This window comes from Puma concolor, chromosome C1 (genome assembly GCF_028749965.1).
Source record: "Puma concolor isolate L17-30 chromosome C1, mPumCon1.1.hap2, whole genome shotgun sequence".
Lineage (NCBI taxonomy): Eukaryota > Metazoa > Chordata > Mammalia > Carnivora > Felidae > Puma > Puma concolor.
The window spans coordinates 86,434,971-86,449,499 of NC_141674.1; the positions used below are offsets into that span (position 1 = coordinate 86,434,971).

At 37.9% G+C, this 14,529-nt stretch overlaps 1 protein-coding gene and 1 long non-coding RNA gene across 3 annotated transcripts in view; one reads left to right on the plus strand and one right to left on the minus strand.

Annotated features, from left to right (window-relative positions):
- LOC147578200 (uncharacterized) overlaps window positions 1–4,756 on the minus strand; it is a 19,808-nt gene extending 15,052 nt beyond the window's left edge. Inside the window, exon 1 of the long non-coding RNA XR_015254921.1 lies at window positions 4,644–4,756. This is a non-coding gene — a long non-coding RNA (uncharacterized LOC147578200). The remainder of the gene's footprint in view (window positions 1–4,643) is intronic.
- The window catches only part of VCAM1 (vascular cell adhesion molecule 1), an 18,097-nt gene extending 3,770 nt beyond the window's left edge, over window positions 1–14,327 (plus strand). The window contains exons 4-9 of one of the 2 annotated variants that reach the window (XM_025912129.2): window positions 1,043–1,309; window positions 4,674–4,949; window positions 6,801–7,121; window positions 7,990–8,256; window positions 9,760–10,026; window positions 13,277–14,327. In XM_025912129.2, the coding sequence (XP_025767914.2) occupies window positions 1,043–1,309; window positions 4,674–4,949; window positions 6,801–7,121; window positions 7,990–8,256; window positions 9,760–10,026; window positions 13,277–13,437 (1,559 nt within the window). In that variant the 3' untranslated portion in view covers window positions 13,438–14,327. The remainder of the gene's footprint in view (window positions 1–1,042; window positions 1,310–4,673; window positions 4,950–6,800; window positions 7,122–7,989; window positions 8,257–9,759; window positions 10,027–13,276) is intronic. The other variant, XM_086717691.1, reaches the window with a different exon arrangement.
- Window positions 14,328–14,529: the final 202 nt, after the last annotated feature.

The following is a 14,529-nucleotide window of genomic DNA, read 5'->3' on the forward strand; positions in this document are numbered from 1 at the left end:
TGTGAACTTGGGTTGCTTAATTTATTTATTTCCCAGTCTATCAAAGGAGAGTAATAATACCACCTGGGTAGTATGTAGTAGGCTCAGAAGATAAAATGTTTTCAATTATAAGTTCTTGTAACATACCTTGAAATATTAAGTTATAGAGATTTTACAAGGTGAGCGCTTGTTCTGTGTGTGTGTGTGTATACACACATATGCATGTGCTCACACACACATATATGCATTGGGCAGGAGAGTGGAGATGATTACCTTCACATTCGCTGAAACTGTGGGGGACTTGAGGCAAGCTTGTAGTCCCAGAATTGTGTAGGAGTGGACTCACTCTACTCCGTTCTAGACCCAAATGCTGTGTTTTTCTTTGCACGCTACATTTAAAAGGAGTACTGCCAACTATAGCATGTTTAGCTGAAAGAGAATGAGATGGGAAGGCATTTATCAATATTTTGAAAAGAGTAGTCAAGACAGGGGATATTTTTCCTAGAGAATACAAAACTGGGAAAAGAGAGCTATCATTAAGTATTTGAAAGACAGTGGAAAAGGGATTTGATTTATTCTGTAACAGTGAAGGACTGAACTATGGCCACTGCATGAAAATTACTTACAAAGAGGAAGGTTTCAGCTCAATTGTTCTAGTAACTAGAGCTGTTCCCAAATCAAAAGGACTGCTTTTTAAGGCAGTGATTCCCTCAAGCAGAAGTGTTGACACCAACTTATATGAGCGCTTGTCAAGTATTCTAAGATAGGACTGCTACCTTATCTGGGAGATTGAACCACATTATTCTAAGGGTCTTTCTTAATTTCTGAGTATCTAGGGCCCTCTGAAAACACCAAACACCAAAAAAAGTACCTCAATCAGATTAGTCAGAAATTGGATCGACTGACTTTTGTGACCACACAGCACTAATTTTACACTAATTTGGCAGATTAAGTTTGTCAAATTTGTGAAAGCATGTAAATACAGACTTGCAGAGAAATACGTTATCCTTGTGGGATCAAGATGATGCCTAGCAGTTACTAATGTTGTGCCCTGCCTTTTCAGTCTCACCCAAGAACACAGTTATCTCTGTGAATCCCTCCACAAGGCTGCAGGAAGGTGGTTCTGTGACAATGACATGCTCCAGTGAAGGTCTACCAGCCCCACAGATTCTCTGGAGCAAAAAATTAGATAATGGGAATCTACAGCTCCTTTCTGGGAACTCAACTCTCACTTTAATTGCTATGAGGACAGAAGATTCTGGAATTTATGTGTGTGAAGGAGTCAATCAAGTTGGGAAAAATGGAAAAGAGGTGGAATTAATTGTTCAAGGTAAGTAATCTGTGAAAAATGAATGGTAAATGTGCTTTGATTGGGGTTTGTGCAATAGTGAAAGAGCTTCAATGCCACAATCGCTTCCTTAGGTTTTATTGATGACCCATCTGATGTCATGTACTTTAGCACAATTGTATGTTCATCTTGCTCAGACTTCTCAGAAGTCTTTCCTCCCATGGCTCTGCTTTTCTGATTCTTTTCCATCTCTCACCATTCCTTCCCTGCTTCCTTCTTTGGCTTTCTCTTTTCCTCCCGCCCCTTGAATATTAGTATTGTCAGCTTACCACATCTGTCCTCATCTCTACTCACTCTGGACTCTTAGTATTTGGGCCACCATACTCTGCTTACTCCTAAATTCATGTTGCCATTCCATATCACCAAATCCTGTCCATTCTTCCTCAGAATAATCCTTAGAATTTGAGCTCTTTTTTTTTTTCAACCCTCTTGCCATTGCCTTAATTTATCACCTCTGACTTGGACTCTTGCAAGATGTTTTTAAATAACGGCATTCATTGAACACCAGCTGTATGCTAGGCGCTTTACATATGTTAGCTATAATCTTCAAAAATCAACTAAACAGTAGGTGTTTTATACTCATTTTATAGATGAGAGCATATTGTCTCATAGAAATTAATAGAGGCTCCTACAGATCATATACCTGATATTTGCTGGGAATTCTACTTTCCACTTTATCTATGTTGTCTTCCTAGCCTTTACCACTACCTTATGAGGTGAATAAAAACTGGGGTTAAGCATAGTTCATAATTTGCCTAGGTCAGATCACTCGCTAGTGGCATTGACTGTGATTTTAATACAAGCCCATTGTAATCTAAAACTCCATGACTTTTCAACTAAATAGCTAAATTGTCTTCAAATGGTCATCCTGCTATCATTCTGACCTCAAGATAATCAATCCTGTGCAATGCTACCAGAGTATATACCTCAAACAAAAAAAGTGCTCATTATATATGACTTCAACCAAGCCCTAACTGCATGTAAATTAAAATTCACATTTAAAATAAAACTCTTTATAATCTGGTCAGAAACTACCTTTATAGCTTCGGTAGTGTCCATGTTGTTCCTTCTGCCTGGAGCACCATTCCTTCACCTGGCAAAGTCGTAGCCATTCTTCAAGACAAAGTTCATGTCAGCCTTCCAATTCCAGATTGTGTTAGGCAAATCTGGCTATTCCTCCCTTTTTCTACATTCAACACTTCTTATCGAAGTTTATGTACCTCTGTTAGGTCAGCATACATTAATTAAGAGCCCTTGTCCAAGAATCCAAGAATTGTGCTTGGTGCTGTGGGGGCAGACATGAAAAAGTTATGGCGGCTGCCCTTGAAGAGCTTATAATGTAGGGAGGAAAGGCAGGCATGTAAGTGATAATTTAAACATACTTTAGTAAGAGCCAAAATAATGTATTTATTTAAATGTGGCTTTCCATTAAACTTTAAGTCAAGAATCGTGTGCATGTGTGTGTGTATTTTAATATTTGGGTGTCTGCCACAAAATAGGTGCCCAGTATATGCCAGTTGCATAAACTATAAACATGAGCAACGCAAAATTTTAAAATATGAAAATATGATCTAAACGTGATGATTAAAAAAAATAAAATTGGAACTCACCATCAATAGATTAACTCAGTTGGTTGTTAGGTTACCATTCTCAAGAGACCAAGAAAGTATTACACTAATAAAATCATATGCAACTAATCACCCATCCTGGAAAAATTCCACCCGTAATAAATTAGATCCCATTTCAGTGTGAAAAGAAAATGCCCTGTGGGGTTAGGGAGGGTTGTTTTGAATTTTGCAACACAGGATACTAACCACCTTAAGTACTGAAGAGAGAATGGAACTTTGAAAAGACCTTTCAGTGACCTAAGAACTACTCCACAGGGGAAAAGTGTTCGCCTGGTAATATACGCAGCCACTGGAAAAAAAATGGTCTGAGAACACTTCACAGGCAGGAAGTGGGTCTATTTTCAAGTTCCCTTTTCTCACACTAGCATATGAGGAATTCAGAAACTCTGCTTATTGTTCTCGGTGATCTTTTTCAAAATCTAATAGCATATCAGTGTATTGAGGTAATTTGAGGAAAGCCTTCTTTGGAAGATACTACAATGTCACAGTGAGACAAACCAAACAGAAGAATAACTTCTCTTGGCACAGATGAGAACCTTGCAAAATGTGGTGTATTTGGATGACTTCTATGTTGAGAATTCTTTCCTCCCTCTCCAGTCTGCTACTTACGGGAACAATTTTAGTGATTTTCTGTGGAGTCTCAACTGTCACTCTCGGGATTGTCCAAACACTCCCAGTTTCTTCAGGGAACAGGGAGTGGAGATTTGAAATTCCCTTTCTCCCCAGACAGGAAGGATCCCAACGCAGACTGTGTGTCCAGCAGGGATAGGACTGGCAGCCAAAGAGCTTTTGTGGATATTTGAGACATAGGACTCTGCCCTCCGATCTCAGTTTTCAACCCCTGAATTAATTCAAAGTAGTTTTGTATTTCATCAAATTCTAGAGGTGGTTTGTGCGTCATTTTCATGTTTAGATTTTGGCTTTGCTCTCAATGTGATTCTGTGTGCTTTCAATGGTATAACTGTATTGTTGGCACAGAAACTCTAAGCACAGGTCCATTATGGCTATGGCATCTAATCAGAAGACATATTTTTGTAGCTGCTTTTACAACCTCTCTTAGATCTTGTTTTATCTCCTCGTGAGGATGATTTGATTCAGTTGTTGAAGCAACTGAAAAGCTAGGGTCTCAAATCAGACCCACCTGGCTTCAAGTCCTAGTTTTGCCACTGCAAACTAGATAAAGTTATCTAGCATTTCTGAGCCTAGGTTTCCTTAAGGAGAAAGAGGAGGAGGAAGAGGATGGGAGAAGGAAGAGGAAGAAGAAGAGGAAAAGAAAGAGAAGAAGCAACAGGAAGTGAAAGAGAAGAATTAATGGTAGCATTTCATGAAGGTGTGAGGATTAAATGAGATAATATATGCAGAGTGGCTTACACAATGCTTATACACTAGAACCTCTTAAATTATTTGCCATTGTCCACTACTGCAGGGATTTGATAAACTACAGTTGAGCAGAGACTGAATTAGTGTCGTGAAAAGATGTCAGCTTCTGTCCTAACAAGTCTTAATCCACATTCATTCTGTTAAATGAATGACTCAATGAACTCTTGTGGGTTCATTCTTTAAAAATGCCTTTCAGGATTGTCCCAAGGTAGAAAGGAGTGATATTTTCTTACACAGGTGTTAGCTGTAAAGAGATGAGAAAAAAAGACCATATATCGGAATGTGGTGAAGGAAGAAAAGAATCTTACCTTCTTTTTGTCTTGTTCTTTTTCCTCCAGAGAAACCATTCACTGTTGAGATCTCCCCCGGGCCCCAGATTGTTGCTCAGATTGGTGACTCAGTTGTGTTGACATGTGGTGTCACAGGCTGTGAGTCCCCATCTTTCACTTGGAGAACCCAGGTAGACAGCCCTCTGAGTGGGAAGGTGAAGACTGAAGGGAGCAAGTCCATGCTGACCCTGAGCCCTGTGGGTTTTGAGAATGAACATTCTTATCTGTGCACCGTAACCTGTGGCCGTAAGAAAGTGGAAAAGGGAATTAAAGTGGACCTCTACTGTAAGTGGTTTTCGGAATTGTTCGCTGTTTTTTTTTCCCTCAATTCTATTGAAAGAAACAGAATGCAAGTATGATATACAATGCGATCCATGTATTTAGAAAGGGAACTTAGCATTGCGAATTGTTCCTAAATCTCTGGACCGGAATTTTTGATGCAACCTAATTGCCTAAATCTTAAGTATATATTACGTATGTACACAGCATCCACAGTCCTTACTTTGTGTTTTGTCAATACTCTTGTCGTCATGCACTTGAACACACTCCATGTTCACTGCTTCCCATCGCCTCTGTGTATAGGGGGTATTCCAGAGGTGACAGTGAGCAAGGAGAGGAGTCAAGGCCCATTCATATGACTGCCCAGCTCTTTGAACAGAGAGTGAGGCCCAAGCCTACTGTTTTGAAGGCACATTTGGAAAGTTGATTGGCAGGATGGGAAAAAATGAGGCAGTGGGGAGCAAGACAAAGCCAAAAATGAAAATAGGTACTAATATTGGCCATAGGGAATGGCCCGTGGCAGCAGCTCAGATGAAAAGCAGAGCCAGGACTTAGCACGAGATCTTAATACTGATTTACACTACATACACCCACCACACTCTTTCTTGCTGTTCCTGTCACCTTAATGAAGAGCCTTTACAACCTCGAACCTCTATGAATTTGACGTTGCTAGAATTCTTCATTGTATAATGAATGAGGGACAAAATATTCAAAGTGCTCTGAAAACTGATTACGTTGAGAGAGTTATTCTGGCTTGTATTATTCAGCACAATTCAAGAGAAAAATAGAACATTCTCTACCAGAAAACCTGCCCAAACTTGTGTTACCTATCAGGATTTTGTTCAGCATGAGTTAGAGTATGTCTGTAAAGGGATTTGAATGTCTCAAAATAAGGGTGAATTTTGTTGTGTTATCATATTACCTGGAGTCCAAGATCTGCTGATGTAGGCACATTTCCAGCAGAAATGAGAACCAGCAGTACAGTCTTACTGCAATATGGAAATAGGTGAGAATGTATCACTTTAACAGCATTTTACGTAAGAAAAAAACTTTTTAGCATTGCTCTTGCTCTTGATAACTATTTTAGTCTTATTTTTATTGGTTGGCCTAAGATGCATTATACATATTATTCAGAATGTAAAGCTCATAGTTTTTTGTTAACTGCAAGTATTGCCTGAGAAATACTTAAAATTTGGTATCTACACTTGGCCATTGGAAATGAAAATGTCTAAATTGAGAACTGCACTGTGGGTCTTATTTGATACCCAGAGGCTTCACAACTCTCTGGGTTTCAAGCTCAGAGAGATATGGGTTCTGATCTCAACTCAGTGACTTAACATAGATATGATGCCTAATGATGGTCTCTGAGCTTCTATCAGGTTTGTAAGTTTTCCTAGCTGTAAAATAAGTTCTCTGTAAATTTTCCCACCTGTAAAATATGTTCACTAATACCTATTTTATCAGGCTGTTTTGAAGACTGAGGTAATAAATATTAAGGGATTAACCCATAGTTAACATTCAATACAGCATGGGAAATAAACATTTAAAATACATAGCTAGAAACAAGATGGTGGAAACTCATGTTCCTTGAAAAAGATCAGTCCAGGGCTGTCAGAAAGACTGCATCACTAAGAAGAGAAAAATAGGAAGTATATTTATTTCTTGATTAATTCAAGTGCTAAGTATTTTTGTTTATATTTAATATCACAAATGTTTATACTTGATGGCATTATTTATACCTTGGTGATCATTCTATCCCACGTGAGTTAAAAATGTCATTTTGAGACCCTTGCATTTAATAGTTACATTTTCCTTTGAATGTCACATATAAACATCCGTTTTCTATGATATTTGCAGCATTCCCTAGAGATCCAGAGATTGAGATGAGTGGTCTGCCAGTGAATGGAAACCCGGTGACTGTAAGCTGCCGGGTTCCTAATGTGTATCCTTCTGACCGGCTGGAGATTGAATTACTTAAGGGGGAGAGTATTATAGGGAATAAAAATTTTCTGGAGAACATAGACAAGAAGTATCTAGAGACTGAGAGTTTGGACATGACCTTCATCCCCACCACTGACGATACTGGAACCGTTCTTGTTTGTCTGGCTAAGTTACATATTGATGAAATGGAATTTGAACCCAAACAAAGGCAGAGTACACAGACACTTTATGTTAATGGTAAGTAAGTACATGTGTGATGTATCCGCACCTGAATATGGGTTTCTTATCATGTTTGCCGGGCAATAGTTAACATGAGGTTAATAGTTAAAACCTCTGTGGAAAAAAAAATAACTGGAAAAGAAATTTTAAAATAATTACAACAAACCACTCCCAACACTTCAGACAGCAATCATTTTTTATCTCATGATTCTATGAGCTGGCAATTCGAGAAAGTTTCATCTGCTCACTGTGGTACCAGATGAACTCACTCATGCATTTTCAGTCATTGGCAGGTCAGCAGGGCATGGCTGGTCCCAGATGGACTCACTCATATATCTGGGGCCTCTCTGGGGGTTCTGGGCCTCCCTTTCTCCACGTGCTGTTTCATCCTGAAGGAAAGGAGCACAGGCTTAGTCACCACAGTGCAGCATTTTGAAAGAGTGATAATGAAAGGAGGCCTTTGAGACTCAAGCCTAGAAGTCCTATGGTGTTACTTCTTCCATGGTACATTGGTCAGAGTGAGTCACAAGGCCAGCCAGGTTCAAGGGGTGGAAAAATAAACTCCACCTTCTCGCAGGAGAGTCAAATAATTTCTGGTCATGTTTAACGTACCATAAATGTTGATACACACTATCAGTGATCATCCATTCTTAGGTAGTCAGGGTCTTTCTACAGAACTTATTTCTATTAGAAAATACCCATGCTGGGTTCATATTCTACTCTCTATCATTCTATACTTGCTTAAGTAAATGGGGACAGAAATCCTCCTTTGGTAAGGGTATCAACATTAATAAACTGTTCCAATTTGTTTTTTGCCACATTATTAAAACTTTTTTGGAGCTCAAGGTATAAAGGGTCAAGCTGACAAGTGTTCCTGCCTTTTCAGTTGCCCCCAGGGATACAACCATCTTGGTCAGCCCCTCCTCCATCCTGGAGGAAGGTAGTTCTGTGAATATGACATGCTCCAGCAATGGCCTTCCAGCTCCAAAAATCCTCTGGAGCAGGCAGCTAAACAATGGGCATCTACAGCCTCTTTCTGAAAATTCAACTCTCACCTTAACTTCTACAAAAATGGAAGACTCTGGTGTTTATGTGTGTGAAGGAATTAACCAGGCTGGAATAGACAGAAAAGAAGTCGAATTAATTATCCAAGGTAAGTAAAACATGATTAATGAGTTATTTTCACTAGTATTATTTTGGTTGTCACCGGTTTTCAACAAAGCCCTCTCTGAAACCAACACTTTTACTAAAAACATATATTGAGGGTTTTGAAGAGCCCATGGTGTTTTCTATGCTTGGAAATTTCCTGGAATGGAACTTCCTCATAAACAATTCCACGTCAGTTATCCTAAAATTCTTTTAACCTCCAGCGGAATGCTGGCTGTGGGAACGGTGCCAGGAGTTTCTAATACCGGCACCGGTTATGGTGTGAAATAAGGGTAGGAAGAGGTATGTATGTATTTGGAAATTAGCTAAGGTTAAAGCCACCATATGTACTGAATTGGACTCTGAATGGTAATCTCACAAGGCACATACTAGTATTTGCTTAGAAGCCCAAGAAGACACGTAAGCCTTTTGTAAATTTTGAGGTCGAGTAGCAGTGACCATGCCCTCTGGTTCATCAACTTTGGGCATACAAGTTCCTTTTTTTTTTTTTTTCCTTCCTGGAGCTGTCATTTCCTGTCTTATTCCTTGGTATTATTTTCACTAAGGCATTAGTGACTTTCTTGTTACCTCACCTCGGTGATCATTTGTATTTTAAAGAAACGACCTTGGAAGGAAGGGCAATGCACAACTTTAAAGAAAGTCTTTAGGATAGATGTCATGGTACTATAGCTCTTGTCGGGGAAAGAATCTCAAATCAAGTCACAAAAATAGATGGAAATCTCACTTATAAAATGGTGATATGATACCTTCTTCCATGGGCTGTGTATTAATAGCGATGTTGTACTTTAAATACTTAGCCCAGTGCCTGGCACCTAGTGAATAATAGTCGTGGTTGTTAGAATAGTAAGAAAGCCATCTTTGTACAACTTGATCCAGGAAAATCCAACCCAAACTCAGAAGCCTGTAAAGACTTTTTACTTGAAGGAAAAACTGCACAACATTGTCACAAAAAAATTTTTTTTTCACGTTTGAATTCTATTGCTGTTTATCAAACACCATTTTTTGACTAGTCTGGGTAAAGAATTAGATTTAGGGACATGAGAGAAGTATAGACATGTATTCTCTCGTTAAAAACATGGCCATTTATGTGGGCACCTGGGTGGCTTAGTAGGTTAAAGGTCTGACTTTGGCTGAGGTCATGATCTCGAGGGTCGTGGGTTCAAGCCCTGCATCAGGCTCTGTGCTGACAGCTCAGGGCCTGGAGCCTGCTTTGGTTTCTGTGTCTCCTTCTCTCTCTGCCCCTCCCCTGCTTGCACTCTGCCTCTCTGTCTCAAAAATAAACAAACATCCAAAATAAATAAATTAAAGACACGGTCATTTACAAAAAAAAACAGTCAATGCTTGACTTCTTTGCTTGCCTCTGTAAACACTTAATGCAAACAGTAAGCACAAATAGTTCCTTGACAGCTAATTGTTGCTGTCATTAAATTAATATGGAATTGGTTTATATTTCACCCAGTCAGAGGTGCATTTTAAATTCTCTTTACAGTTGCTCCGAAAGACATACAACTTACAGCTTTTCCTTCTGAGAGTGTCAAGGAAGGAGACACTGTTATTATCTCCTGTACATGTGGAAATGTTCCCAAAACTTGGATAATCCTGAAGAAAAAAGCAGAGACGGGAGACACAGTGCTACAGTCCAGAGATGGTGCATATACCATCCACAAGGTCCAGTTAGAGGACGCTGGAGTGTACGAATGTGAATCTAAAAATGAGGTTGGCTTGCAATTAAGAAGTTTAACCCTTGATGTTAAAGGTTAGTTAGAGTTTTGTTTTTATTTTTTGATTATTTTTTACAGTAGTCAGAGGTTAGATGGATTGTAAAGATTTTCTAGGATTAGGTGAATGAGTTGGCAAAATGGACCTGAATTCCATGTTGATTGTGGTTATTGCTCAGTGTTTCCTAAAATAATCATGCACAGCTGCCCTATCCTATAGAGTTTAGCCAGGAAGTTGACATTAGTCATTAGTGAGTACAGAATTCCCATTTGCTTTTCTCAGAGTTGACAATTCATCATTGGTCTCTGAAGTCTTGCGTTTCCTAAGCGTTTAAACATACTTCTAAAACCTTTCCCTGGAGGTTATAAGGAAACTAAAGTAGGATTGGCACATGGAAGACAAAAGTTTCTATCCAGATTCTTGTCACTCCTATCACAAGAGAACGCTATTCTCTGGACATGGAGTAACTATGTATTTTCTGGATTGACTCCCTTCAAGATAACAATTAAGAGTGCCAATCTTGATGCTGAACAACATAAGAGAATCTCTAGACTATAGAATTGCCTTCTTAAAGATCCAAGCCCTTGTCCATCCTACCCTATTCTGATAGTGGGTGGGGGTGCAGAGCAACAGCCTCAGCAGAGAAACTTCGGGGGCCCTTTCATTTCCTACCCCCTCTTGTGAATGCCTGGTAGGATCTGCTGATCTTAATGGTGAAAGCAGAATATGTTAGCCTGTACTAATTAGTCTCCATGCCTTGTGTGCTAATGAGTTCTCACTGTGTGTTGGGAGCCAGGCTTGGAGCAAACAAATGCAAGTCTTGGAGCCTGTGGCACTTGGCTATCAGAGTTTGCAACCATGGGTCAGTGTGAAGAAAACTTGAACTTAGGTCAGAAAATGGGTAAAATTGTTGCTCATCTGGCCAAATTTCTCGACATTTCAAGGCTTACCGTATGTTTTCTGTTGTCACAGTACCATAACAATACATCTATCTAGAAGTGTTAAAGAATGGGAAAATACCATGATTACCTGTAAAACTTACAGTCATCCACCTGCAGTGATTATCCTGAAAAGAGTTGATCTGGCCAAAGAAATTACCATGTGCTCAAAGAATGGAACATTTGCCTTGTGTCATGTCACTCAAAATGACATGGAGGTGTATGTAATCAGTGCTTCTAATGAGGTTGGGGATGATTCTGGATGGATTGAGATCTCAGTTATGAGTAGGATGAAGTCCACTCATTCCTATTTCTTTTAATCTTTGATGCCTCTAGTCCACTTTTAATTAAGCCTAGCCCTGGAAACTTAGACTCCTAACATTTTTGTGATTCTGTTTGTAGTTAATGATTCTCTTTTAAAGACATATCAAAGCGCTTTCTCTACTTTTTAACTCTCTCTCACACCTTGTCTTTTCTAATTGCTTTATTAAATTAGTGACTTACATATTTGCCATTTTTCACTCATTACCTACGTGAACTATCCAAGCACTTTAGGCACTCAGCTAAGAAATTCAGGCCCCCAAACTATGGTTTAAAGTAACTGCAAATGAATGAAGACAAAAATTTGACATTTTTCCTTGGTGTTTGAATTAGCTTACCTTTCTGTGTAGCTGCGTTTTAAAATTAATTTTGTTTTGTTTTGTTTTGGCTTGAATGTATTCCAGTGATATAGGAATGGTTGGGAGTCTTTAGGATTTTCAGTGTTTATACAGCTAATGAAAATAGTGTTTGAAGGTTGCCCTGGTAACCGACTCAACAGCAAATTTGTGTTTGACTGCAGATGCCTCAAGGAAAAACTAAAAGCAAAAGATAATATTTATTAAGTTGAAAAGAAAACAATAGGAGTATAAATACCATTGTCCATCATATTGTCAATATTGATGCCTAACCATAGTTATGATAATGGACATCCCATTAAAATATTATACTTTAACTAGTTCTACTCTAATAGGGAAAAGTAGAAAAATGAGGCAGTTATCATTATATTTAGGGCTAAGTGCTTTTATCATCAATAATTTGAAAAGATCAACTTCCCATCATCTGATTATCATGATCCTGTTCTACTTAGTTGACCTCCAGTGATTAGAAACTTCTAGAAGGAATGTGGTAATCGCCAAAGTCAGATTTCTTCAAAGACAGGAAACATACATGCTACTTTAAGAAATTTAATACTTGTGAGGTCATATGATTCCAGGCAAACATTAGATAGAGATGAGCCTCTAGTAAATTTCACTCTTTCTCAGATGTTCCTATAAGGTTAAGTGTTAAATAGTATTGCAGTGATCACATGATTTTTAGTAGACTAGAAAGTAGTAATCTTTGCTTTTGTAAACTATTACCTTCTGTACCCAGTTACAACGCAATGACAAAGTGACAGCATGTAGAAAGAAATGCATTACTATTCAAAAAATATTTATTGGGTATCAACTACTCCAAGCAATGAGTCATTTACTACCTATTCAGTGGTGGACTAAAAAGAAATTGATAGGTGGTCTTATGTAACCTATAGACCAAAGTTAATAGATAATCATACAAATAAATGTATAATTACAAGCAGTGATAAGAACTATGAGAAGGAAATTGCAATGAGTTGTAAAAGTATATCAGGGTTCCTAATTTAAGCTGGGGAAGATGTGGGTCAGAGAATGCTCTGAGTAAGTAATATTCAAACTAAAATATACTATTCAAAAAACTTAAGTTTATCAAGAGATGATATAAATGCTGAATATGAATAACATATATTAAGATGTCCTACTTCAGAGATACAAAACATAAAGTTTTTTATATATCTCTGGAAAAGCCGTCAGCAAGAATTTTTTTTTTTTTTTTTTTTTTTTTTTTTACTATCACATATGCTGTTTGACTATAATGATTACACTTTAGATGTTACAAAGATTTTCTTGGAGAACTGGTTAATTATTTCAGTTCATGGTCATCAGAGTCCTAGTTCTTCAATAGATTTTTGTATTTTCCAAAGCAAACACTCCTCTCCAATTCTTGCTTTTGTAAAAGAGTCCTAGAATGTCATGCTCTTGTTTCCATTCTACCATTGAACCTGATTCTATTTGGACGCAACAACTGTCGTCTTAGACCCATCATGGCCATAGCAACAGCCAACTGAGTATTTGGATAATTGAAAGAAGTGTGTATTTGGTTCCTGTTAGCCCTTATCACTGCTTTGATTCATTCCTATTAAGAGAACTAGTTGTACTGTTAGAATAAAATATATAACTATCAAAAAATCTTTTTGAACTAGACATTAATTGCATCCATTTTGTTATTTTCCAGGAAGAGGAAATTACCAGGACTATTTTTCTCCTGAACTTCTCGTGCTCTATTGTTCATCTTCCTTAATAATACCAGCCATTGGAATGATCATTTACTTTGCTAGAAGAGCCAACATGAAAGGGTCATACAGTCTTGTAGAAGCACAGAAATCAAAGGTGTAGCTAATGTTTGAAATGTTCAACCAGAGCCACTATTTATCAGTCCACATTCTTAATACTGCTCATCATTCCATGAGAAAAACAACAAGCTCAGAGTCCAGACTTCCCTGAATGTAGTGACTTCTTGGAAAGAAATGGCTTCCTGTGCCCCATGCTGTGAGCAAGAGGCCAGAGGAAGACTTTCTGCCTAAAAAATAGGCACTACCATTGAGATGTGTTGACTGGAGTAGTTCCTTGATGTGTATATACAATAACATGATGTGTACATATGTAAAATAAAATTATGCCATAGCAAGATGGCTTGGAATAGCAGCCCTCTGTAGTCAGATCTTCAAAGTAAGTTAATAGTGTTGCCTGGGCTGATTGTTATAACTGAATGCATCTTAAGAAAATTTAACATTAATATTGACTGGCAGCTGACCTATGTCACCTTTTTAATATTTTCTTTTCCTTAACAAAATTTTATTTCCATAAAGTTGATTGATAATAATTTCATGTTTTGTAAAGATGCCAAGCTTTTATCTTTTTATAGGCAAATGATAAACCAGGAGGGCACTGGGTTCACTTTCAGGTACTAAATACTTCAACCTATGGTAGAATGGTTGACTGGATTTCTCTGGATGGTACTTGCATGGTACGGAAATGTTTTAGGATGTTTGTTTATCAGACTCTTGTGTAACTTTTCTGATGTGGTCTAAAAATGCAACGTCTTTTGATTTTCTTTTGTAAATGTTTAGAATTTTTTTTTGTACAGTAAAGTGATAATATCTGGAATTGGAAGAATTGCGTGTTTATTTACTGTAAACTGTCACGTTTAATCATGGTGTTTAAAATGCCAAGTTCCGAAAGTATAGAGTTCAAATCGATAGAGATAATAAAAGATTGCACTTGAAGTACACTCCTCAGACTACTTCTATCAGAATCATTATGGGAACTTGATAAAAATTCAAGTATTTTAAGACATGCTATCCTGTTGAATTTAAATGTCTCATTTTGTGTCCTTGGGATCTGAAATGAAATTTTTTTGCAATTAAAAAAAATGGAATACACAAAAAGACTGAATGCAGATGAATGTGCACATGTCAAAGGGTAACA